The following is a 23,923-nucleotide window of genomic DNA, read 5'->3' as shown; positions in this document are numbered from 1 at the left end:
CAGAGGTTCGGGGGGAGGAACGAGGGTGTTGGATAGGCGCGGGAGTCCTGGGGGGCCTATCAGGGGCAGGGGTGTGAATAGGGGTTGGGGCAGTCAGGGGACAGGCAGCAGGGGGGTTGGATAGGGGGTGGGGTCCCAGGGGGGCAGTTAGGGGTGGGGGGGCCTCAGGGGGGTCAGGGGACTAGGAGCAGGGGGAGTTGGATAGGTTGGGGATTCTGAGGGGGGCAGTCAGGGGGCAGGAAGTGGGAGGGGGCGGATAGGAGGCGGGGCCAGGCTGTTTGGGGAGGCACAGCCCTCCCTACGTGGCCCTCCATAGTTTCGGAACCCCGATGTGGCCCTCAGGCCAAAAAGTTTGCCCACCCCTCCCATATCCACTGTCCAGATGACTGGGCAGCAAGGTCTCATGATCAATTTGCTTTAGAGTCAATGAAAAGCAGTGACCCCAAGTGAAGTGTGGAAAGAGTTTTGGGGGCGGGGTGAGGGAGGAGGAAAAAGATCGTGTTTAGATAAGTTGACAAATCAAGTCAGTACAGAACAGCTACTCCCACATGCTAGATGCCAGTATCATGGCAGCCTAACATGTTTTCCTGCCTATGCAGAAAGTTTGTTTATATCATACAGACTTAACACCTAAGGCTCACCCGAAATTAACCTGCAAGACTGAATGGTTCAAGGAACATTTGTGCTGAAACAGCTATACATGCCCAGAAGGAAGTGGAAGCACAACAAAGGTGACCTGGAAAGGATTTTTCACACCACCACCACACACACACACTTTATTTTGATGTGTAAAAGAGCCTGACTTTTTCAACTTATTCCAACTTAAGGATGAAAAATGAGAGCTGATCTTGCCAGGTTTTGCTGAAAGACCAATAGGAGGTCTCAGGGAACTCTGACTCTAATTGAAGGAGCAAAGGTGTTCCTCTAGATTTAACCCCATCTCTCAAGGCCGTGTCTAACATAAGAGCTGGTAGAAGTCCTGGCACAACCTGATGTCTCTTTTGAGCATGCTTCAAAAGGTGGTTAAGAGAGAGGAGAGGAATACCTCTGCAGTGGAGATACATCACAGCTTCTGCAGCACTTCCAACCCTCACCTCTCTGGAGAGTTACTTTTGCTTGTTATTCTTTAACTTGTATTTCCCCACCCCCAAGTTTTTGACTTCTAACTTGCCTCATTGCTCTTGCTGAAGCTCTTTAAATCTTTAACAGACCCAGTAGAACTTCAGCAGCAGTAAGAGGTGCTGGAATCAGCAGAGGAATTAGGAACTTCCTACCAGTAAGTAATTAGTCAAGGGAACAAATACAAGATTTTCCTATTTACATACATGTTGGTAGTGATGATGCCGCAAGAACTTTAAACTGTAACTGCAAGCATCAACAGGTCCCAATTAGAGCAAGACAGGAGTTAGAGGTGTGGTTGATAAACTCGCTTTAAATGTTTGCAAACAAAACAAAACAGGTCAAAAAGAAAATTTTACCATGAAATTGATTCACTAACTCAAAATATTTTAAACTTTTCTGAAGCAGAGTAGCTTAGGTAGAGGTCCAAAGTGGTGTTTTTTGTTTGTTTGGGGGTTTTTTGGGTGATGGAGGCAAGAGAAAGAAAGAACTTAGATTTAGGCCAAGACATCAAAATTTAAGTGTTTTCAATAAACTTATCCAGAAATTACTTTAACGAAGCTACTATCATAGTCACTAACACGTCACTATCATAATCTATTGATCAATTAAGCCACGCCATGGAATTCAGTGCTTTTGTTCAGTTAGAAAAAGACTACTTGTAAAAATAGATTTGCAAAGCCAATATACTTGACTTTTGAGCTAGATTCTTGAAGCCCTGGGGGGAAAAAAAATAATTGTGCCTGTGCCAGACTTAAATATACTTCTGGTTAAGCAGGCCTGTAAAGATCAGCCAAACAAATCTTAGAAGCAGGATCCATAGGGAAATACATTTCATTTTCTACTTTGAATTAGAGGACAAGTTATTGGTTCATATTAGCAGCCATTAGGAAAGGGATAGATAAGACAGAAAATATTGTAATGCCATTATAAAAATCCATGGTACTCACACACCTTGAAAACTGGGTGCAGTTCTGGTTGCCCCATCACAAAAAGATATACTAGAATTGGAAAAGGTGTGCAGAAAGGCAATGAAAATCATTAGGAGAGATTAAAAAGACTGGGACTGGTCAGCTTAGAAAAGAGCTAACTATAGGGGGAGGGAGGAAAATACAATAGGTCTACAAAATCATGAATTGTATGGATTGAGTGAGTAAGCAAGTATTACACATCTCTTCACATAAAACAAGAACTAAGGGTCACCCGTGAAATTAATAGGAAGCAGGTTTAAAAAAAAAAAAGAAGGAAGTACTTTTTCCACACAACACAGTCAGCCTGTGAAATTTGTTGCCATTGCCATGTTGGGAAGGCCAAAAGTATAACTGGGTTAAAAAAAAAATAGATCAGTTTATGTACCTATTTGCTATTAGCCAAGATGATCAGGGATGCAACCCCATGCTCCAGCTGTCCGTAAACTCCAAACTGCCAGAAGGTGGGATTGGATGGCAGAGGATGGATCACTCGAAATTGTCTTGTTCTGTTCATTCCCTCTGAAGCATCTGGTACTGGCCAATGTCAGAGACAGGATGCTGAACTAGATGGGCCATTTTTCTGCCCCCATATGGCCATTCGTATGGCAACTAACTTAAGGTTTCTCAGTAACAGAGACCACTGGATTAAACACATTTAGCCAAGGAAGAAAGTTATAGATTTGAAATGAGGTGAAGACAAGAAGTGTGTTTCATGACCAAATGTGATAACTAAGATGGTCTATTTCAGTCCGATAGAATCCAATCATCACAGATATCCTTTATCTCCAAGAATTGCTATGCAATGTAATAGTTATAAGTTTGAACAGTAGTGCTCATAAAAATGCCTTATACTGGTTAAAGCCATGCTTGATGGAAACAGGCATTGCATGAGCCTTCCTGAACAGATCTCACACTCACAATTTTGCAACTTCATCTTGACCTACAAGCACATGTACTATCCCCAGAACGGACAGCTGACTGCAACCCGATAGCGTTGTGACCAACACGGAAAAGAAGAAGATCCTCATGGTGGACGTCACGGTACCATTCAAAAACAGGTCACCGGCCTTCCACGAGGACCGAGCTCGGAAGGTGCTGAAATACACCCCGCTGGCCGATGCCCTGAGAGCCCAGGACTACAAGGTCCAGATCCACGCCCTAGTTATGGGAGCCCTGGGTGCGTGGGACCCCCACAACGAGCCGGTGCTGAGAGCATGCGGAGTTGGTCAACGCTATGCCCAGCTCATGGTGTCCGACACCATCAGGTGGTCTAGAGACATATACACAGAGCACATCACAGGACACTGCCAGTATTAGGTCAAGTAATCGAGACCGCCCGTCTGGGAAATAAACTTCCTTCCTTCCCTGATGAACCAAGGGACACACCCCACCCATGTACTTATGCGCTACACCAATACTGACTTGGACTCTAAATACATTCCAGCGGTAGTGTACCCGAGCTCACTTATCCACTGACATTTTAAAAACTCCCGCACCCCAATCTGGGTCTATGCTGGTTATGTGCTATGTATCTCGTGAACCTTGTAACCGATACTTGTAATCCCTCATAACCCAAGCCTGACCCCAGATGTACAGTACCTTCCCTCTTAACTTGTGTAAATTTGATTTTAAACATTTACTTTAATAAAAATTTTAATTATAATCCTGGGCCTTTCCTGAGAAGACTGCCAGTTGGGCTTAATTCATTATGGTCCTATAACAAGAACAAATTTTGATGAAGTCTAACAATGACTTCACAACCAAGAGCTAGTCTACACTGGCAACGCTAAAGCACTGCTGCAGCAGCGCTTTAATGTGCCTTATGTGGTCGTGGCGCAGCTCTAGCACTGAAACTTGCTGCTGGGGGGGGGGGGGGAGAGGAGGTGTTCATACCCGAGCGAGAAAGTTGCAGCTCTGTAAATTGCCAGTGTAGACAAGCCCTCACTTTCACCTGTGACTGAAACAAAGGTGCTACTTCAGAGAGATTAGATTAGTTTTATTAGCTTTTGTCACTCTGCCTCTTTTGTATAAATATCTTATTTTAAACCTCAGAGAAATCCTGTTCATGAGTTTGTTGCACATCTCTTATTCTACAATATTTGTGTAGCTCTAGTATGTGGTACAGATAAAAATCATAAGCAGGTACTAGAAACTGACTTGCCTCTTAAAGGGACTAATTGTTGGTAGGATATACGTCAAAAGATCAAGTAGACAAAATGCAAGAACTGCTTGTTCATTAGATGTAAGGTGGAGAAGAGCTTTTTAAATTTACGAATTAATTCAACTCAGCAAAAATTTGTTTTATATTTTAATACTGGCTAGACACAATATGCAAATTCAGGGTGCTCAACTAAAGATTTCTCCATAAAGTTTTCTACCTCTGTTTAGGAACAGCCAATACTGGAGCTTCAGGCAATCCAAACTGAAAAAATATTTGTTTAAGAACTTCTGACTTTGAAGCATTTGGGTGTCCTAGGAGATTTAACAGGAAGTTTATGACATTTCCTCTGCAGTAATATGCACAGTGCTACAGTTTGAGTTGAAGTTTGACCAAATTGGAGTCAATACTGAATGTTTTTAGAAAGCCTGTAGAACAAGACACTGCAATAATATTCATTGCAAGAAGCAAGGTCCCACATTTTGTATGTTGCATCTAGTTGTCAGTTTTATTTAAAGCTTAAAGAATAGATAATACTTGAAGCACAAAAAAAAGCTGGGCCTAAGCCCAAGATAATTCCAGGTTTTTGACTTGCATTTCTCAAAATCTGAGAAGACATCCTCTAAGTATAAGAACGGCCAAACTGGGTCAGATCAAAGGTCCATCTAGCCCAATATCCTGTCTTCTGACAGTGGCCAATGCCAGGTGCCCCAGAGGGAATGAACAGAACAGGTAATCATTAAGTAATCCATTCCCTGTCGCCCATTCCCAGCTTCTGGCAAACAGAGGCTAGGGACATCATCCCTGTCACCCTGGCTAATAGCTATTGATGGACCTATCCTCCATGAATTTATCTAGTTCTTTTTTGTATAATGTATTTATGACCTCAACTGTTAAGTTACAATAAAGAGTAGGAATAATGGGATTTTCTGAAAAACCAAATCTAGTTGGGAACAACAACAACAAAACATTAAGTACCACTTAGAGAAAGTAAGCACAAAGTCACAGGGAAAATATCTCATTGAAACGCATTCCAGTGCCTAGGCTTCCTGGCTGTAATCATGGAACCATACCTATTTGTCTAAAAAGGTCCTACCATATCACACTTCTACACTGCATTACATTTAAGTGACCTATGTATGACTGGCTATTATATCGATTTCAGTTATCTAAAGAGATCTTGCCATTATAGATACGGACATATTCCATAAACATGTCCCACGCTTAGCAATAATGGCTCCAATGAAGTAAGTGGCAAGACTCCCATTCACTTCAGGGAAGCCAAGATTTCACCCTATTTCATTTCTGAGTGCTTTTTTGTTTGTTTGTTTTGGATAGGGGAGTGGTGAGTTTAAAATAATGTGGGCAGTGATTTGAATACTACATTTACTGGAATAACAGTTAGCATTTATAGAATATTCATTTCAAGAGACATGGGTTCTACTCCTGGCTCTGGCATGTCCTGCTAGATGATGCTGTGAGAAGTCACTTCCCCTTCCTGTGCCTCAGGGCTTGTATACATTTAAAATGCTGCAGTGGCACAGCTCCACTGTCTCCACCTCTCAGGGAGTCTGAAGAGCTCCTGTCTCTGTGGTGCCCCTGGGGGAAGAGGGTGAAGGTGGGCCCAGCCCAGCCCTCTTTGCCCCCCACCAGCCTCCCTCCTACAGTAGGTGGAGGTTCCTGCCTCATGTGGTGTCTCCAGGAGGGAGCATGGGCCAATGGGCCTATATACTTGGATTGAGGCGCAGGAATCTAACAGAGTTGAAATTAACATGGTTTTGTTTTCTTCTGTATGTGTACTGATCATTGAGTAGCTCTACATCTGTGGGAACAGAATATGTTAACAGCTGATGCTAAAGAAACTGAAACACTCACACAGACTTTTGGTACAACAAACTACATCTTTAGACAACGGAGGTATATTTGAACTTACTAGTTTGAAGGACAAGGCGCATCCGCTCAGATAAAGTATTTCTTGCCTAAAAACTGAGTTACAACTGAATGTAACTTGATTATAAAAACTTAAGTCACCTTTACCCTCAGAGAGCTTGCTACAAGCAAAGCACTGGAGGGACTTTGTGGCCTTCCTACCACATTTTAGAAATATGTCCCAACCGTTGCTAACCTAACACAGCAAAACAAGTGGGAATTTGTTCCTAGAATTTCCTACTGTGGGAAAACACATGAAGTTTTACAAAGTTAAATGTAATAAGATCTCCCAGCATTTGACATCTTTGTTTTAAAAATAACATAGGCTGTTTGTCAGTAAAAACTACTTTGAAGCTAGTTTAGAAATCCTCTCCTACACATAGTTATGAGCCACACTCCAAAAAAACAAAAAAAACCTGGCTTCCTCCAGGGATGTTTAACAAATGTTGCTTAACTGCGCAAATCCTGCAAAGATACAGTTCCAGAATATCAACAGTAAATGTTAAAATAAATAAATAAATAAAGGAGACATTCAGGATTAAGATGACCATAGTCATTCTGTCTGTTTAGTTTATGTCTAGACAACACTTAAAAACGGCAAAGGGTGGAAAAGGGAAAACAGCCAAATATGATTCAATCTGCTCTAACTTGTGACTAATCTTCCTACTTATTCTCGGAGCATTTGGCATTTCTTGTTGCATCTTTTTCTTGTCCAGGGCAATGGAGAATTTTTTTCTAATTACCTCAAAAAGAAACAGCTTGTTTGGTTTTTTGCCTGCTTTTTCTTTCTTTTGTATCAAAGCACATAGATAGGCAGAAATAGTGCTTAAAGTTTCACTCAAGGCAGAGCCCCTAAAGCACCAACTCCTGCTGCAAAAGCTGCACAAGATTCAAGTGTTTACTCCAATTTCATCAGTTATCAGAAAAGGACAGAAGATCCTTTCCAAAGGAGTTTCCTGAATTGACATCTTGCTGTTTGTTACAATGTTTATGGCAAGCCCTAGGGGTGCTACTAATTAAATAATCTATTTTGTCAAGCATGACTAGATATAGGAAATTACCATAAAAATGCAGGACAGAACAAACTCCAACAAGCTGCACCTCAACAGAAGACTCCGAAAGGCTCTTCCTGCCTTTACATGGAAACAGATTCCCAATACAGCATCCATTTAGTTGTAAACTGGATTAGACTGCTCATCTATTACACACTGTAGGTTTTTTTTTTTTTTTTTTTTTAAAGAGAGGCAGCTGTTAATTAACAGCCTCCTGTTTCCTTGCCAGGAATGTATTATGTTTCAATAACGTGCAATGCCATTTTCATTTTCCAAAGAACACCGAAATTCAAAAGGAGAGGTAATCTCAAAGGGCTGAAGTCTTAAAATTTTACATGATTCCTCCACCTAGGTAATTTCTTAATATATTCTAATTACTGATATTAGGTCTACCCTCCTCCTCCACCAACTGTAGTGTTTGCTAATGAATCTAGCAGCCTGACCTATGACCTCTAGTTTGCCTACGTTACAAACTCACACAGGATTTTACCCTGGGGACTCATTCACTAATCCACATACATTTTTCACAAGTCAGCTTCTGCTTTAAGTTGTCAAAGCATCTTGATTTCCCACACTTGCAGATTAGATCTGACTGTGCCAGAGACCAATCACGTCACACCTAAGTGATCACACTGTACAACTGCTGAGAAATCCATGAGCTGAAATATTAATTTGTTTCGCAGATGACATACAAGTCAGAATTTGATGCTAAAAGATAAAGTGGTGAGTAGTGTACAATGGGAAGTTACACACGGCCGGCCTGCCTGCCCTCCTTCCCACAACCCAAAACACAACATATTAACATTTAGAAAGGTTTTTTTGGATGGAGGGCAAGGGGGAACAAACAAAGGGTCATCAAAAATTAAGAGGAGCTTTTAGATTTGTAAGTCAATCTTTTAAAAAAACCTAAAACCAAAACAAGATGTCAAATAGAAAGGTACCTTTAATAGCAGATTATATTCCTACAGCACCTATTTCCCCCCCAAGGATCCTAAAGTACCTTACAAGCTGCAAGGCATAAGAATGCCATCCCTTACTATTATAACACAGTAGAGCAGACAGCACACAGTGCACATAATATATGAATGGACCTTTAGACTATGATCTTTGAAGCATATCCTCTAATTTTAAGAGATGAGCCAAAGAATCTTTGCAATTAGACCACACAAAACCATGGTCAAGGTCTCATCCAAAGGTTCTTGAGGACAAAGAAAACGTTTATGTGAAAATAAAATAATAATACCACCACCACCACCACCTAGGTCTTATATAGCACTTTTAATCAAAGTACTTTAAACAAGGAAATAAGCCATGTTATTCCCATTTTACAGATGGGGAACACTAGGACACAGGGAGGTAAAGTGACTGCCCAAGGTCTCCCACAGTAGGCTAGAAGCTGAGTCAGGAACAGAAGCCAGGCTTCCTTAGTCCCAGTCTGCTGCTCTATAACTGTGGGAATTTATAATATATGAAACTTTTATTCTCGGCCATTATAACAGCAACCATCAGTTTAAACCAATTCAGATGTGCATTACAAACCTAAGGACTCTGTCTCATCTTTGACATTTCTATGGTAGCTATAGGAAACTCAGGCCCTTATTACCTAAGCTGGCACAGGAGAGCACCTCGCTGGCTCTGGGTACCACAGAAAGAGCAGGAAGTTTAAAGTAAATCCAAGCGGTCTCTCTCGTCTTCCCCCCGGGACTTTTAACCATAACTGAAATTAAGCAGGAAGGGCCCCGCAGGAGCTGGCAGGGACGGGGCCGTAAACTCCCGGCCCCCCGGCTGGGATATTCACAAGGCTTCGGCTCGGATTCAGCCCAGGTGGAGCAGGAGCAGGCCGAAGAGCTCGGGGGCAGCAGCCCCCGGGGTGGGGTGGGGGAAAAGCGCCCCACGCACACGCAGCCACTGCCCCGCACGCGAGCACGGAGGGGTGGGGGCCGCACTCACCATGTAGAGAGTGAAGGGGAAGCCCAGCAGGAAGAGCCACAGATACAGGTGCAGCGCGTTGACCCCGACGCCCTGGTGCGGGTCCTGGTACCAACCACCGCTTAGCGCCGCCCACACGCCCTGGCGCAGGATCTGCAGCGCCTGGGAGCCCATAGCGGCCCCGCTCCGCCGCGCTGGCCCCGCTCTATCCGCCCTGCGAGCCCGGCCAGAGCCGCGTCCCGCCCGCACCCCGCGACAGCCCGCACGTCCGCGGCCACCAACGCCGCCTCCTCCCCGCCAACGCCGCCGCCATCTTAGGTCCGGGCCGCCCCCGCGCCGCCTCTGGACCGGCAGCCCTTGCGGCTGGAGCCGCCCGCTGCCAGGGAGTGACAACGAGCAGCGCTGCCTGAGAGAGCGGCGTCCCCGGCAAAGCCCGCCCCGCCTGGGGCGCCCCCGTGCGGCGTGGAGGCAGGAACAGCACTTCTGAGCCAGGAGACCATGCAGCAGAGCCGGGTCAGTACCCACGTCTCCCCGTGCCTGAGCCACTTGGCAGTAGCTGCCGGCGGGGCGTGACAAGAGGGTGTCGTGGGCCCCTTGGTCACCGCCATAAGGTGGGCAGAGGCCCAGGGGTGGAGGAGTCTGGTTAGTGGCAGTTTTCCCCAGGAATTGAAATTAGGTGGGGGTGTTTAAATCTACAGGAGGGGTGACAGGCAGCTGATGAAGGGTCAGATCATGAGGGCAAAGGTGCGCTGTATGGCACCCTAGTAAAAACTGAAAAATATTTCATGACCCTTTTATTAGGTTTAACTCATATTTTAAAATCATCACACAAAGCCAAGCCTCCTATGAAGCACTAGCGCTACATCTTTCTTGGTTTCTTGTACTTTTGCACAACTCTATTAATGAACTTATCAAATGCAGTGCATTCAGCGTTGGTGGCTTCTTATGTGTCCAGTATTTCCAGTCCTTCATGATATGCTCATGATCAGGCAAAAGGTGACTCCTTTAAGAACACAAAATTATATTCAATGAGGAAAAAGAACGCTGAACTGTAGCTGTTGGGACTGGGAGTAGAAAGAGATAAATTCCTACTTCTTTCATTGTAGGAAACATAATACAAAGTTTGGGCTGAACCACTAGTGATGATAAAGAAAAAGTTGAAGTCAAATCTTCATTCGTTTGTTGTATGATATTCCACTCTGTGTTCAAATTCTCTATTCTGTCCTGATCATATAGCAGCCCCATTGCTGGTAGTCCCTCACTCCATGAAACTGGCGGTGTTTTATAAGACAGGCATCTGCAAAAGCTCTGTAAAGGTTCAGTAGAATCCAAAGGTTGCTGTTGTAGATTTATAATAATCAAGTCTGTGTACTTTTTCAGATGGCTTAACAAATGTTTCTTGTCATCTTCACTTAAGGAGTCAATAGAAGTGCTTTAATTAGTCAATTTCTGACCTGAAGTCTTTGCTTCTTCCAGTATGTTTTCAATAGCTCTCTCTCTCTCTCTCTCTCTCTCTCTGATTGATCCAAGTGTAGCTTCTATTACTGGACAAAGATCTACTACTGTTGTAGCAGATGCCTGGATGGCATTGTTTAATGACCCCAGTGTTTTCAACAGTAGACTTTCAAGAGGGAGAATGACAATTGTCCTTTCTAAGGGCAGGTCTACACTCCGGCATTTAGTCGACCTAACTTATGCAGCTCCAGCTATGTGAATAACGTAGCTGGAGTCGATGCAGCTTAGGTCGACTTATTGCGGTGTCTACACCACGCTGGATCGACAAGAGAAACTCTCCTGTCGACTTACCTTATGTTTCTCATTCCAATGGAGTACCGGAGTCGAGGGGAGAACAATCTGCAGACATTTTAGCGGGTCTTCACTAGACCCACTAAATCGACCCCCGATGGATCGATCACCACAGCGTCGATCCACAGTAAGTGTACACATGCCCTGAATGTAGTAGCAAAAGTAGTCCGCCAGCCTCACTACTTAGATCCATCCCATCTTGGTAGATACTTTCCAAAGCCAATAATAATGGTTGCAGTAATTTTAAGACAACAGCCAAGGATCGCTTATGAGAAAGCCAGCAGGTGTTCTTATGTTGGACTCATTTGAACTTCAGCCTCAGTGTATCTTCTATTTTTTCCAAGACGTTCAGTCCTTTTGGACTCTTGCTGAAAAAAAGAGTATATGAAGAAATTTAAATATGTTTTTTCTAATGTCTTTTGAAGATTCTGCAGCTCATACTAGTGCTAGTTGGAGTAGATGGCCTCTGCAGTGTGTATAGGAGAGATTAGGGTTACACTTTTCTCTGAGCAAAGCTTTTACTCCACTATGTCTTCCAGAGTGGTTTGCAACTCTATCAAATGCACAAGCAGCCATCTGTCTGGGGTTCAATTTACAAGCATTTAACTCTTCTAAAATGTGGGTTGTCACAGATGCAACCAATGTTTCTTCTATAACCTGAACATCTAGAAATGCATCTACTGGCCTATCACTGACATCAAGATAATGTACCCAGTGACTTAATACTTGATGCCAGTTTGCATCGGTGCATTCGTCAGCCATGTATGCACATTTTCTGAATGCAGTGAGAAAGTCCTTCACTTTTTTAACTTGTGAGTCTTTCACTGTTGCACTGCATGCTTCTAACCAGTCCGTTGAGTTTCTTGCAGAAAGATAGTGAGCATTTGCCGGGCTTAGTCAGAACCAGTGTCCAACTAACAAGTGACAATACACTTAACATTGGCCTCCAGTTTGTAGTGTTTGGTATCTTTTGCTTAAATAGAAAGTATGATGTGACAGCCATGTTTGTTTGCATAAACTGTGTTGTCTCTCCAGCATTCTTAACAGCCTCATAAAGTACTTCTAAAATAGGCTTTGACAGTGACTGGCTTATAAAGTTTTCTTCATGTCTAGGTAGTCCAGAGGCTTGGTGTTTTGCAGCCTTTTCACATAGGTTGTCAGCACTGGTTTGCTGATCAGTCTGGCAAACCAAGCTCCTCCACTTTTACAATATAAATCCATGGTATGCCCACATCTTGAATACTGCATGCAGTTCTGGTTGCCCCATCTCAAAAAAGATATATTGGAGTAGGAAAAGTTACAGAGAAGGGCAACTAAAATGATTAGGGGTATGGAACAGCTTCTATATGAGGCGAGATTAAAAAGACTGGGACTTTTCAGCTTGGAAAAGAGACCACTAAGAGGGGATATGATAGAGGTCTATAAAATCTTGATGTTGGGATATGTAAGGTTAAGTAGAGACCAGGGAGACTGCTGGTGTGCTGGTATGGTATTAGGGAGTAGAGGCACAGGCAGGCACCGTTTCTTCGCTTGATAGATAGGTGTCATCCCTCACCCTCCCATTCAGCTTGTTGGGGGATAAATAAATGTTGCAGCTGCATAAGGAATGTAGTTGTCTAAAGGATACCTTTGTGTAAAGAAGTGTTATCTCCCCATCCCTTCCTTTCCCAGCTACATAAACGACAACTGCTCATGGCCCCTCCCTCCCTCCACAGAGAACTGCTGATTAAGGGAACTTGTGGCAACCAATTACTGCAAAGAAATGTATTGTCAAGGTAAAAATGTGTGTATAATATGCGTAATGCTGTAATCAGTCAATAGGGGTGGGTATAATCGTAGTATGGGTGTTTCTATTACTTAATAAGGGTTTTTGGGGTTGTAACAGATGTAGGCGTTTACATACTAACTTAAATAAAAAGAGTGTGCTGTAACTAATCCAGTGCTTACTTGACAATTGGGTTGAGGTGAACAAGTATCACAATAAAGAAGCCTGATCTCAAATCCGCCTCTGGGTCAACCTGCTCCTTCTTCTAACACTTGACTGATCTGGAGAAAGTGAATAAGGAAGTGTTATTTACTCCTTCACATAACACAAGAACTAGGGGTCACCCAATTAAATTAATAGGCAGCAGGTTTAAAATAAACAAAAGGAAATACTTCTTCACACAACACACAGTCAACCTGTGGAACTCATTGCCAGGGGATGTTGTGAAAGCCAAAACTATAATAGGGTTCAAAAAAGAACTAGATAAGTTCATGGAGGATAGGTCCATCAATGGCTATTAGCAGGATGGGCAGGGATGCATCAGCATGCTCTGAGTGTCCATAGCCTCTATTCGCCAGAAGCTGGGAGTGGACAACAGGGGATTAATCACTCGATATTTGCCCTGTTCTGTTCATTCCCTTTGAAGCACCTGGCATTGGCCACTTTCAGAAGATAGGATACTGGGCTAGATGGACCATTGTTCTGACCCAGTATGGCCATTCTTATGTTCTTATGCAAAAAGTAATTATAATATATAATATATAATAAAATAAAAATATTTAATACAGAAACTCCCCAAGATAATGACCTCTTGAGACAACGATGATATGTGATAATGATCTTGTCAAATAAAGCATTCTGAAAATCTTGGCCTTCTAGGAAATGTATATTTATATAAGTTTCCCAGTCACAAATCTAGCATTCTGGAGCAAAGTCATTAAAATATAGTCCAACAAATAAATGTTCCTTTAACATGCTTCTCCCTTCTCCCTCCACTGCCCCCCACATATAGTTGTTGTCCTTGGTCAATGGAGACCCAGAGTTCAGAGGTGCTTTTGCGTGATTTCACCTCCCACCCTGGCGGGTGGGGGGGGGGGGTGAAGGCACCTTGCTCATTCCTCCAGCCACTCGCTGCTCGCTCTGGCCGCTTGCTTTGGCCGCTGTTCGTCATGCTCAGTTCACTCCATTGCTCCATCACCGATGACCCTGCGCCATCACCTTCTCTGGCGCCTGCCACTGTGACTTTGGTGAGTCAGTCTCCTAAGGTTCCACCCAGCAATCAGCGGTATCAGCTCTCTGGGGGAACCTCATTGCTAGTGCAGGCTGGGCATGGTCTTCCACAGAAACGCTGTCCTGCAGTAGGTCTAAGCACTTAGACCTAATTATTAGTGATTTCAGCTCTAGTGGTCACTTAAAACAAAAAACTCTCAGTGGAGCCTAATCAGCCCTATCTTTAAACAGGGGATGGGGGCAGATCAAATAGTGCCTGTGACTCTTAGGCAGAGCTCACACCACCAAGCAAAACACCTGTCCCCACCCTCTCTCTCTCTCCACTGGGATCTGCCATCCAAACCCCTTGCTTAGTGAATGCATTTCAGTTGAGGGTGACCAGTGCTTAATTTGTAATGAAAGAGGTGCTGGGGCTCAAGCTATTAGGTGCCAGGGCTTGAGCAAGTTTTTGACTTTCATAACTGATGTGGCAATCCCAGAGGTCCCGGGGCTATGAACTGCCAAACCTAGATGTGCCAGGGGCTCAGACTTGGCAAAAATTAATCACTGAGGGTGACCCCCTTAATCATGACAGGCTAGGTACAGTTCTGATGCCCTTTACTCATACAATAAGGATAACAACATTTCATTACCCCCACATTCAATACTAAAGTGATTTGTAACCCAACACCAGCCAAAATTGATTATGTGGGCAACACAGCTCTGTCTGCTGGATACCTAGGCAGAGTAAGTGTGTTCATGTAAATACAGTCTGGTCCTGAAGACTTCCCTCCACTCCCCCCCTCAGCCCACCCCTCCCGCTTATTCAGACCTTGCTTACAGATCATAATTTGAAATTATAAAGTTGGCCAACATCACCAAAACGAATGCACTGACATTGTCAAAAACAAACAACCAAAAACAAAAAAACAGCTGTGTAAGGAAGCTAGTCTTTGTTCATACCTTTCAAACCTATTACACTTTTTCAGATACAAGTATTTTATCATATACTGTATATCAGTAATCTCCAACCTTTTTACGCACAAGATCACATTTTGAATTTAAGTGCAACCCAGGATCTACCCTGTCCCTTCCCCAAAGCCCCACCTCTTCCCCGAAGCCTCACCCTGCTCATTCCATCCCCCCCTCCCTCCGTCACTCACTTTCCCCCACCCTCACTTACTTTCACTGGGCTGGGGCAGGGGTTTGGGATTTGGGGGGGGTACAGGCTCTGGGCTCGGGCCGAGGGGTGCAGAGTGTGGGAAGGGGCTCCAGGCTGAGCCTGGAGCAGAGGGTTGAGGTGCAGGAGGGGGTGAGGGGTGTAAGCTCTGGGAGGGAGTTTGGGTGCAGGAAGGGGCTCCAGGCCGGAGCAGAGTGTTGGAGTGCAGGAAGGGGTGTGGGCTGTGGGGCAGAGTGTTGGGGTGCAGTAGGGGTATGGGGTGCTGGCTCCGGGAGGGGGATCAGGGCTGGGGCAGAGTTACGGGAGGGGATTTGGGGTGCAGGAGGGGGCATGGGGTGCTGGCTCCGGGAGGGGGCTCAGGGCGGGGGTGCAGGCTCCTGCCAGGCAGCAGCGCAATGGGGTTAAGGCAAGCTCCCTGCTTGCCCTGGCCCCACACTGCTCCCAGAAGTGGCCAACACACCCCTGCGGCCCTTGGGAGAAGCACATGGCTCCGCGCGCTGCTCCTGCCTGCAAGCACCACCCCCGCAGCGCCCATTGGCTGCGGTTCCCTGTTCCCGGCCAATGGAAGCCTGCCTTAGCCCTGCTGCGCCGCCAGACTTTTAGCGGCCGCAGATCGCGATCGACAGGCAGAGGCTCCAGGATTGACCAGTTGATCGCGATCTACGGGTTGGTGACCACTGCTGTATATGCTTTAAAAGTGTGTATTAGTGTTTCAATTTCAATTCAAATTTCGAATCAATGACTAAATTGGCAACACTGCATACAGTTAGTTGACAACGGGGGGGGGGGGGGGGGTGCAGGGGAAATCTAGGTGTGTGTGTACACCCAGGGGGTGTAGAGAAATCCTTCCCCTTAGCCTGCCAACCCTTTGGTTAGCTAAAGGCAGCACAAACCTTTACTGCTCTACAGCTGCGGTTTTCAGCCTTTTCTCATTTGCGGACCCCTAAAAAATTTCAAATGGAGGTCGGACTCCTTCAGAAAACTTAGACATGGTCTGTGCACCAAAAGTTGAAAACCACTAGCAGGGCTGCTGGCCTTAGGGGTGAGCATTGTGGGTGACTGCCCAGAGCGCCGTGGTCAAGGGACCACTGTATACAGCACAGAGGTGTGCGCTCCCGGCAGGCAGGGGAACACCCACAGCAGTGACTGACAGCAGGGAGTGAAGCGTCTGGGCAGAGTTTGGGGGTGGGGGAAGGAGAAACGCATGAGGGTCACACAGATTTCTTCCTGCTTCCTCCCCACGGAGGAACGTTTGGGGGGCAAGCAGTGATGCACAGAGTGCCTGGCATTGCTGCTTGCTCCCCCACACACACGTTCCCCACACCCCTTTAGGGGACAGTGGGAGCCAGCAGCAATGCCCCATGCTCTGTGCATCCATGTCACATTCCCCACCTGGGCTGTGCAGCATCAGGAGCTGCTCTCCTGCCCTCCCCTGATGTAGCCCAAGTGGGGAAACTGACCTGAACACCTGGAGCACCTGGCGTTGCTGCTCACTCTCCCCCTCCCAGCCCCCCGGAGGGGCACTCAGAAACATTAGAGGGGGGGAGTGAGCAGCAATGCCAGGCGCTCTGTGCATCCAGGTCAGTTTCCCCACATGAGTGCAGAGGTTAGGGGACAAGGAGTTACTCATTGTTATTTTGTATTTTACAAATAATTTCAGACATACACCTCAGATTAGATGCCTGAAATCACACTCAATTTTATCAGTGACTACTAACTCTCAGCTTCTCTGCACTAGCACAAGATGGGTCCATCTCCCCCTCTGTCTTCCTGGGTTTTCTCTTTCCTTTACTTTATTCTTGGGAGCCTTCAGAAACCTATCAGCAGGAGCCACAGATTTGATCCTGAAATCTTTACTCTGCAAGGAGTCCTTACTCATACAGTTAATCCCATTGCATAGGTGTTGGAACAATTTTTATAGTGGGAGTCCTGAAAGCTATTACCATGTATTTAGGTGTTATTACTACTTCAGACCAGGAGGAACTGCCGCACCCCCAGCACCCAAGTCCCATTGAATTCATGAAGGTTGCAGGATCTGTCCCCAGCTGCTGCTGTAGCTCAGCTGTTCAGAGTTTTAGAGCAGCTCTATATTTGTATTGATTTGTCTACAAACATTTTAATGTTTTGCTTCTGTTATGAGGAATAACGAATGATTCTGTGTTCTACCATATAGTCTTTGTATCCTCAAATAAAATCACATATGTCAGACTCCTGTTGGCTATGTATAGCACGTATTGTGAAATGAAGCATGGTTTTCTTGCTGATTCCCTGACAGACATTGCAGATGTGTAATACTGTTAAAGCTACAATGTATGGGTTTTCACAGGAGTAATTTCCCTACAAATTAGTTCCTAATAAAGATAATTTCTTCAGAATAAGCACTGGAATCAGCTTTTGCAATACTGATTAGCCTAATCAAATTATTTTTGTAAAGACTGTTTAATAGCAGACAATGTATGTCCAAGTCCAAAATTTATATCCCTTATGGCACAGTTTTTGCACTTGTTTATGTATTTTTAGCTAACCCAGAAGTTGCTAAGTTATACAATTGTAACAATGTTCTGTGTTCTGTTTGGTTATTGTGAATATAGTTTTTTAAGCCTTAATTTCTTGCCAGACTAATTCCATAGCTATGGATAGTAGAAATTCCTGTAGTAGATGAAGCAGCGTCCATCCTATTTTACAGGAATGCGTGAAAGAGTATACTGCTGTTTTAGATTTAAAACAATAGGAAGTAAATTACAAATACAAAAACAAAATGGGTACAATAAGTCTTTATCCTGTTTGTTTGTTTTAAAATATTAACTCTGCAATAACAGACCAGCAAGAAGGAAAGGAAATCTATAAATGATACTTTCTCATGCCATTGTATTAAACCAGCTGGATAGAGCAGATATAAGAGACAAGCTCTTGGAAGTGGTGCCTTTTACAATGTACAGGAAGATCTGTTGTTCTCTATAGCATTTCGCAGTTGAATTCCCCCCCCCCCTCCCCAAATCATGTGATGTGACCGTATGTGACAAATTTCTTGTAACTTAGTGGTTCTCTGTTTTTTTGTCTTCAGGGCTGGGTTGCTGGAGAATGGTGTCTGCTGGCCAGGTGCCCAACTCTGAAGATAGTGACGCCACTAGCAGCAGTGCAGAAGTAAGGGTGGCAATACACCATGCTACCAGGAGACAGTTGAAGTGGGAACCTTCCAGTCCACATATCCCTCCTCCTCACATTTAGTAACCATACCAACCCCCACAGTCAATATGCAATAAGGGGTAGCAACCTCAGTTGGTCAACGTTAACCAATCAAAACATATTTCAGTTATTTTAAACTGTAAACATTTCCTCCCATTTCTCTAATCTTTCAGTTTATTGTCATGCCAACATATTTTCATTAATGGCATGTATAATGGAGCAGAGAGTATGCTTATAAAGTTTGCAATGAAACCAAGCTGGGAGGGGTTGCAAACACTTTAGAGGACAGAATTAAAATTCAAAAAACACTATAATGAATTGGAGAAATAGTCTGAAATCAGCAAGATGAAATTCAGTAAAGACAAGTGCAAAGTATTGCACTTGGAAAGGAAAAGAAAAAAATCAAATGCACAGCTACAAAATGGGGAATAACTGACTAGGTGAAAGTACTGCTGAAAAGGATCTGGGGGTTATCCTGGTTCCCAAATGGAAGGAGTCAATAATGTGATGCAGTTGCAAAAAAGGCTAATAATCATTCTTGGGTATATTGACAGGAGTGTCATATGGGAGGTCCTCCTCTACTTAGTTCTGGTGAGGTGTCAGCTGGAGTATTGTGTCTGATGCTGGGCACCACACTTTAGGAAAGATGTGGACCAACTGGAGAGAGTTCAGAGGAGAGCAACAAAAAAATAAATGATTTAGAAAATCTGACCTATGAGGAAAAGTAAAAAAAACTGGGCATGTTTAGTCTTCAGAAAAAAAGGCTGAGGACAGACCTAATAGTCTTCAAATAGGTTAGGAACTGTTACAAAGAGGACTGTGATCAATTGGTCTCCATGTCCACTGAAGATAAGCCCATTGCTTCTTGTCCTAAGCTGCAGCAAGGGAGATTTAGGTTAGATATTAGGAAAAACTTTGTGACTATAAGGGTAGTTAAGCACTGGAATAGGCTTCCAAGGGAGGCTGTGGAATCCGTCATTGGAGATTTTTAAGAATAGGTTGACAGACACCTATCAGGGAGGGTCTAGGGATACTTGATCCTGCTTTAGTGCAGGGGGTGCGCCTTGATGACTTTGAGGTCCCCTCCAGCTCTACATATCTATGATTACTGTACCAGAGACTTGAAGATCCCTTCTCACTCACAGTTATTTAAACCTTAACAACCCAGTTTGTACCAGTCTGTGTGTTTCCAATTTTTGCTGACTTGCATAAACAGTTTTATTTAAAAGCCTGAGCTGGACTTGTTACTCTGGACAACTTAGATTAAAGGTCTTTTCACAACATGCCTAAGCACCTGGTGCCATGTCCCACTGTGCCAGGCACTGTACAAACATATTGCTTAATGCTTACAATCTGAGTATAAGAGGAGATTCATCATAAAATTGTCATAGTTGGCAATGCTGCGTCTCACATGCTTTGATGTTTTCTTAAAGTACCAACTTCTGGAGTCTTGTAATTACAAGAGAATCTCTACTGTTATATATATATATATATCAATAAAATGAATAGCATTCATGGTTACAGAGAAAAAGCTTGAAACAAAACCATGACTCAAATGCACTGTAAAAAGCTCAAAAGCCAGAAGGCAAATAAAAAAATAAAAATGAAACACTCTTTAATTAAAATCAGGAGGTGGTTAGGGACCTGATTCAGCATTTTTGAACACTTAGGCTTGGTAATACTGTGGGTAACAGGAAGATATTGCCATTACAGCCCTATGAATGAGTAAAGTACTATTAACATTATTTTGATTAAAAATTAATTAAATATTACTCAGAGGAAATAGCAGCATGTATATAGTTTAATCATAGAACACTGTTGGCAGGAAAACACTTACCTGCTCAGGTCTACCCTGATAGCTAGAAACTGTCACACGAGCACCCACAAGGTCATTGCAGGGTAGCTCATGTGTGGTGGGATGCAGCAGTTCTAAGTTTATTGTAGGGTAGCGCATAAACATGCAGTACCTTGTCAAATGGTTGGGTTGTGCAGAGATGCTCCTAAGTATTGAATATATTTCTGTATCTATATATGAGAGAGAGAGAGAGAGAGAAATAGAAATAGAAAGAAAAAAATCTGTTTAGTTTCAGAAATTCTCCATGAAAAGTTTTATTCTCCTGGAGCATTAACTGAATCAACAGTAGCATTTTGCTACTTGAGAACCGAAAAGTAAAACTCACTAAACCAAAATGGGTGTGATCAGTCAATTTTCATTTTCCAAGATCAAGGGACGTACCATAAAGAGCAGTACCAAAAGTAAAACACAAAATCCAAGTATAAATAATGAACAGTGGTCTTAATTCTGTCAATGTGGCAAGTGTTTCGAAGGATGCATTTTTAGTATAATTTTTATATTACTAGTGATCCATTACAGAAACATTGGTTTTTCAGTTAGTTTATATAAATGATACCGTATATGAAAGATACCTGGCCATTACAAAACTTTTGTTGTAACTGGTAGCAGGCATGGCTACAGTCACCCATTGAAGAGATCCAAAACCAAAGATCACTTTTGGGGGTGGAGGGAGAGCAAAGCTCTGCACTGCATATATGGCAATAGCATTTGGGGAAGGATTCCAGTATGTGTATCCTTAACTATGAAATGAACTTGCACCCCTTGCTGTGAAACAAAGTCCTCACCCACCATCATTTCTAGACGATCTTTAATCACCTTCCACCTATGGATCTCAAAATTAATTTAGCCTCACAACACCACAGTGAAGTAGATACTACCCTCACTTTATATCACAGCTGATAGGGGAACAGTAATAAAAGTGCATAATACTTGCAGCTGTATTTACGGTGGGGGGACATTAATTTAAGTAACTGAAAACCACCATTCTTCCTGTGATTGCATTTTTGTTTACGTAGAGCAAGACTGAGGCATACAACACAGAAAATAAACAATTTGCTGAAGCTCACACAATATATCTGTGGCAGAGCTAGGAATAGAACTCAGATACTGTAGCCGCCCAAGCTTGTGGAAAATCATACAGGTCTTTCTACTACTCTATAGACCTGTTTTTCCAAGAGAGCTGATATAATTTTGGTCTTCTCACATTCCTGCCACAACCAACCTCTCTGGGGTTTTCTTTTCTTTTCTTTTTTTTGTGGCGGACTGAGAATTTTATGAGGTCTGTCAGTGTACAACATGATACTAAAAGATAGAAGGCCAATGTGACGTAAAACAAACTAAGAGTGGATTTTGCAATAAGTTACAACAGTTTTCTTCACTGCATGCCCTCTAAACCCATGGGAATGTGGGTTTTGGAAAAATAGGGCAAGATCAGATGTGGTTAAATGCAGACTGGTCAGATGAATTTCTACAACAACTCAGTCAGAGGGGATATTACAAAACCACAAAGTAAATCACAATAATTAAAAATACTACTATGTACTACAGAAATGCCTGAACACACTACCATTTACAAGTGTGATACCGCAGTATGTTTTGCACCATTCCTGGAATTTAAAAAGGAGACCTTTATGTGATTGTCAGCCTTCCTCATGGAACCATCTGATGCTATCATTTCTAAGTTAGGTACTGAGAGGTACACCAGGCTCAGTGGATATAGAAGTTAGACAAAACCAGATGAGCGGTTTGGGAGAAAGATGTAACAATGACAAATGCATTAACTGTTTTATCCCTTGCCAAACAGGACTTTTATTGTTTAGACATCACAAAGTAAGATTACAGTTGAATGACTTACAGGAAACTGGAAATAACTGTCACAGCAATTAAAGTTTGTTTGCAAGTATTTTTACATCAAAATATCAATTTTGGCTCATGACTGAAATAAAAAAAAATCAGTATTTCAATTGTTTACATTGCTACAGTCAACAATATGGCGAACTAGAACAACATTAAATAATCAGATCCATATGTATAAAACAAAAAGCCATATTACTTGTCTTGAAAGGGTGCTTCCAACATTAAACTATGCTCACACCATCCTTGTGAAGTAGGCAAATATTTATCCCTATTTTATAGATGGAAACTGAGGCACAAAGATGGTAGGTGACTTAGCCAAGGTCACAGAGTTTAAACTCTAAGAGGTTCCTAGCTCCTAGACCACATTATTCTGTTGTAATTCTATGAATTGTGTGATGAACTCCTGGGGTGGGTTATCTGCCAGGATTAAACCTGGAATCACTGGACCCAAAAATCATGAGTCAACTGTTTCAGCTAAAAGGACCAACTTCACTAACTCAGGCCTGGTCTACACTATAGGGATAAATCATGCATGCAAATCATGCAAAGTCATGAAATGGGCTACAAACACAATAAAAAAAAATAAGGTATTAAAATTTTTAACAAATGGGGAGGGAGGCACGTGCCGAAGATGCTCCTCGCCTGGGGCGCCATTTGGTCTAGGGCTGGCCCTGATCAGTAAGCAAACTTAGACGAGATACAAACAGCTTCTTAGAAAAAATTGCATAACAATTAACAGAAACCATTCCTTCCAGCTCTGCTTATTCATTCAATTAAACAGAAAGTCTTACAAGTTCTGCAAAAGCACTTTCTGGTGATTTCCAGTAATATTACACTATGCTAATGGAAAGTAAAAATTAAGACGAAACATCCCAAGAAATCATTCAACAACATTTCCGAGACAGAACAGCAGAGAGAAGATAAAAGTGCTTGAGATCAGTTTAAAGAATTTAATTTACACACAGGGCCACCCTGGGGGGGGGGGGGGCAAGTGGGGCAATTTGCCCCAGGCCCCGGACCCCGCAGGGGTCCCCACGAGAGTTTTTCGGGGCCCCTGGAGCGGGGTCCTTCACTTGCTCTGGGGGCCCCGGAAAACTCTTGCGGGGCCCGGGCCCCTGGAGCTTCTTCCGCTCCGAGTCATCGGCGACAGTTTGGCGGCGGGGGGTCCTTCCGCTCCGGGACCCACCGCCGAAGTGCCCTGAAGACCCGTGGCGGGTGGTACTTCCACCCCGGGACCCGCCGCCGAAGTGCTGGGTCTTCAGCGGCAATTCGGCGGCGGGGCCCCCTCCCGCCGAAGACCCCAGGCCCCCTGAATCCTCTGGGCGGCCCTGTTTACACAATATGTATATATGGACTAAAGCAAAGTCCACATAAACTGTTGTGTTCGCACTGGTCAGAAGTGCCTGAGAACAGTCTAAAAAGTTCCATTGTCATCCTTCTCAACCTTCAAAACTGCCAACATGTAACACAAGCAACTGAAATGTGTGACAAATTAATACAATGGGGAAAAACCTATGATCTGCTGCACATCATGCCATAAATAATAGAGAATGGTCTTTGACTATAAAGCCTGTTTTTCCTCACTGTGTGGATTAAATAAACCTTTTTTTTAAATTTTTTTTTATTCATTTGCTTCCCCCTCCCTCCGTGAAATCAACGGCCTGCTAAACCCAGGGTTTTGAGTTCAATCTTTGGGGGGGGCCATTCTGTGTGACAGTTGTTTGTGTTTCTCCCTGATGCACAGCCACCTTTGTTGATTTTAATTCCCTGTAAACCATGTTGTCACTCGCCCCTCCCTCCGTCAGACAATAGTTTCGTGCCTTTTTTCAGCTCAGACGCCATAGCACTGGGATCATGGAGCCCGCTCAGATCACCGCGGCAATTATGAGCACTATGAACACCAGACG

The 23,923-nt window shown here is 43.6% G+C and overlaps 1 protein-coding gene across 2 annotated transcripts in view; it reads right to left on the bottom strand.

Annotated features, from left to right (window-relative positions):
- Positions 1-9,446, bottom strand: part of PCNX1 (pecanex 1) — a 129,691-nt gene extending 120,245 nt beyond the window's left edge. For both annotated transcript variants that reach the window (XM_024218807.3, XM_024218806.3), the window contains exon 1: positions 9,180-9,446. In XM_024218807.3, coding sequence (XP_024074575.2) covers positions 9,180-9,332 — 153 coding nt within the window. In that variant the 5' untranslated portion in view covers positions 9,333-9,446. The remainder of the gene's footprint in view (positions 1-9,179) is intronic.
- Between the last annotated feature and the right edge of the window lie 14,477 nt (positions 9,447-23,923).

Source organism: Terrapene carolina, unplaced genomic scaffold (assembly GCF_002925995.2).
Source record: "Terrapene carolina triunguis isolate 2854851 unplaced genomic scaffold, T_m_triunguis-2.0 Scaffold96, whole genome shotgun sequence".
Taxonomy (NCBI): Eukaryota; Metazoa; Chordata; order Testudines; family Emydidae; genus Terrapene; species Terrapene triunguis.
This window is presented reverse-complemented; position numbering and strand designations above follow the sequence as displayed.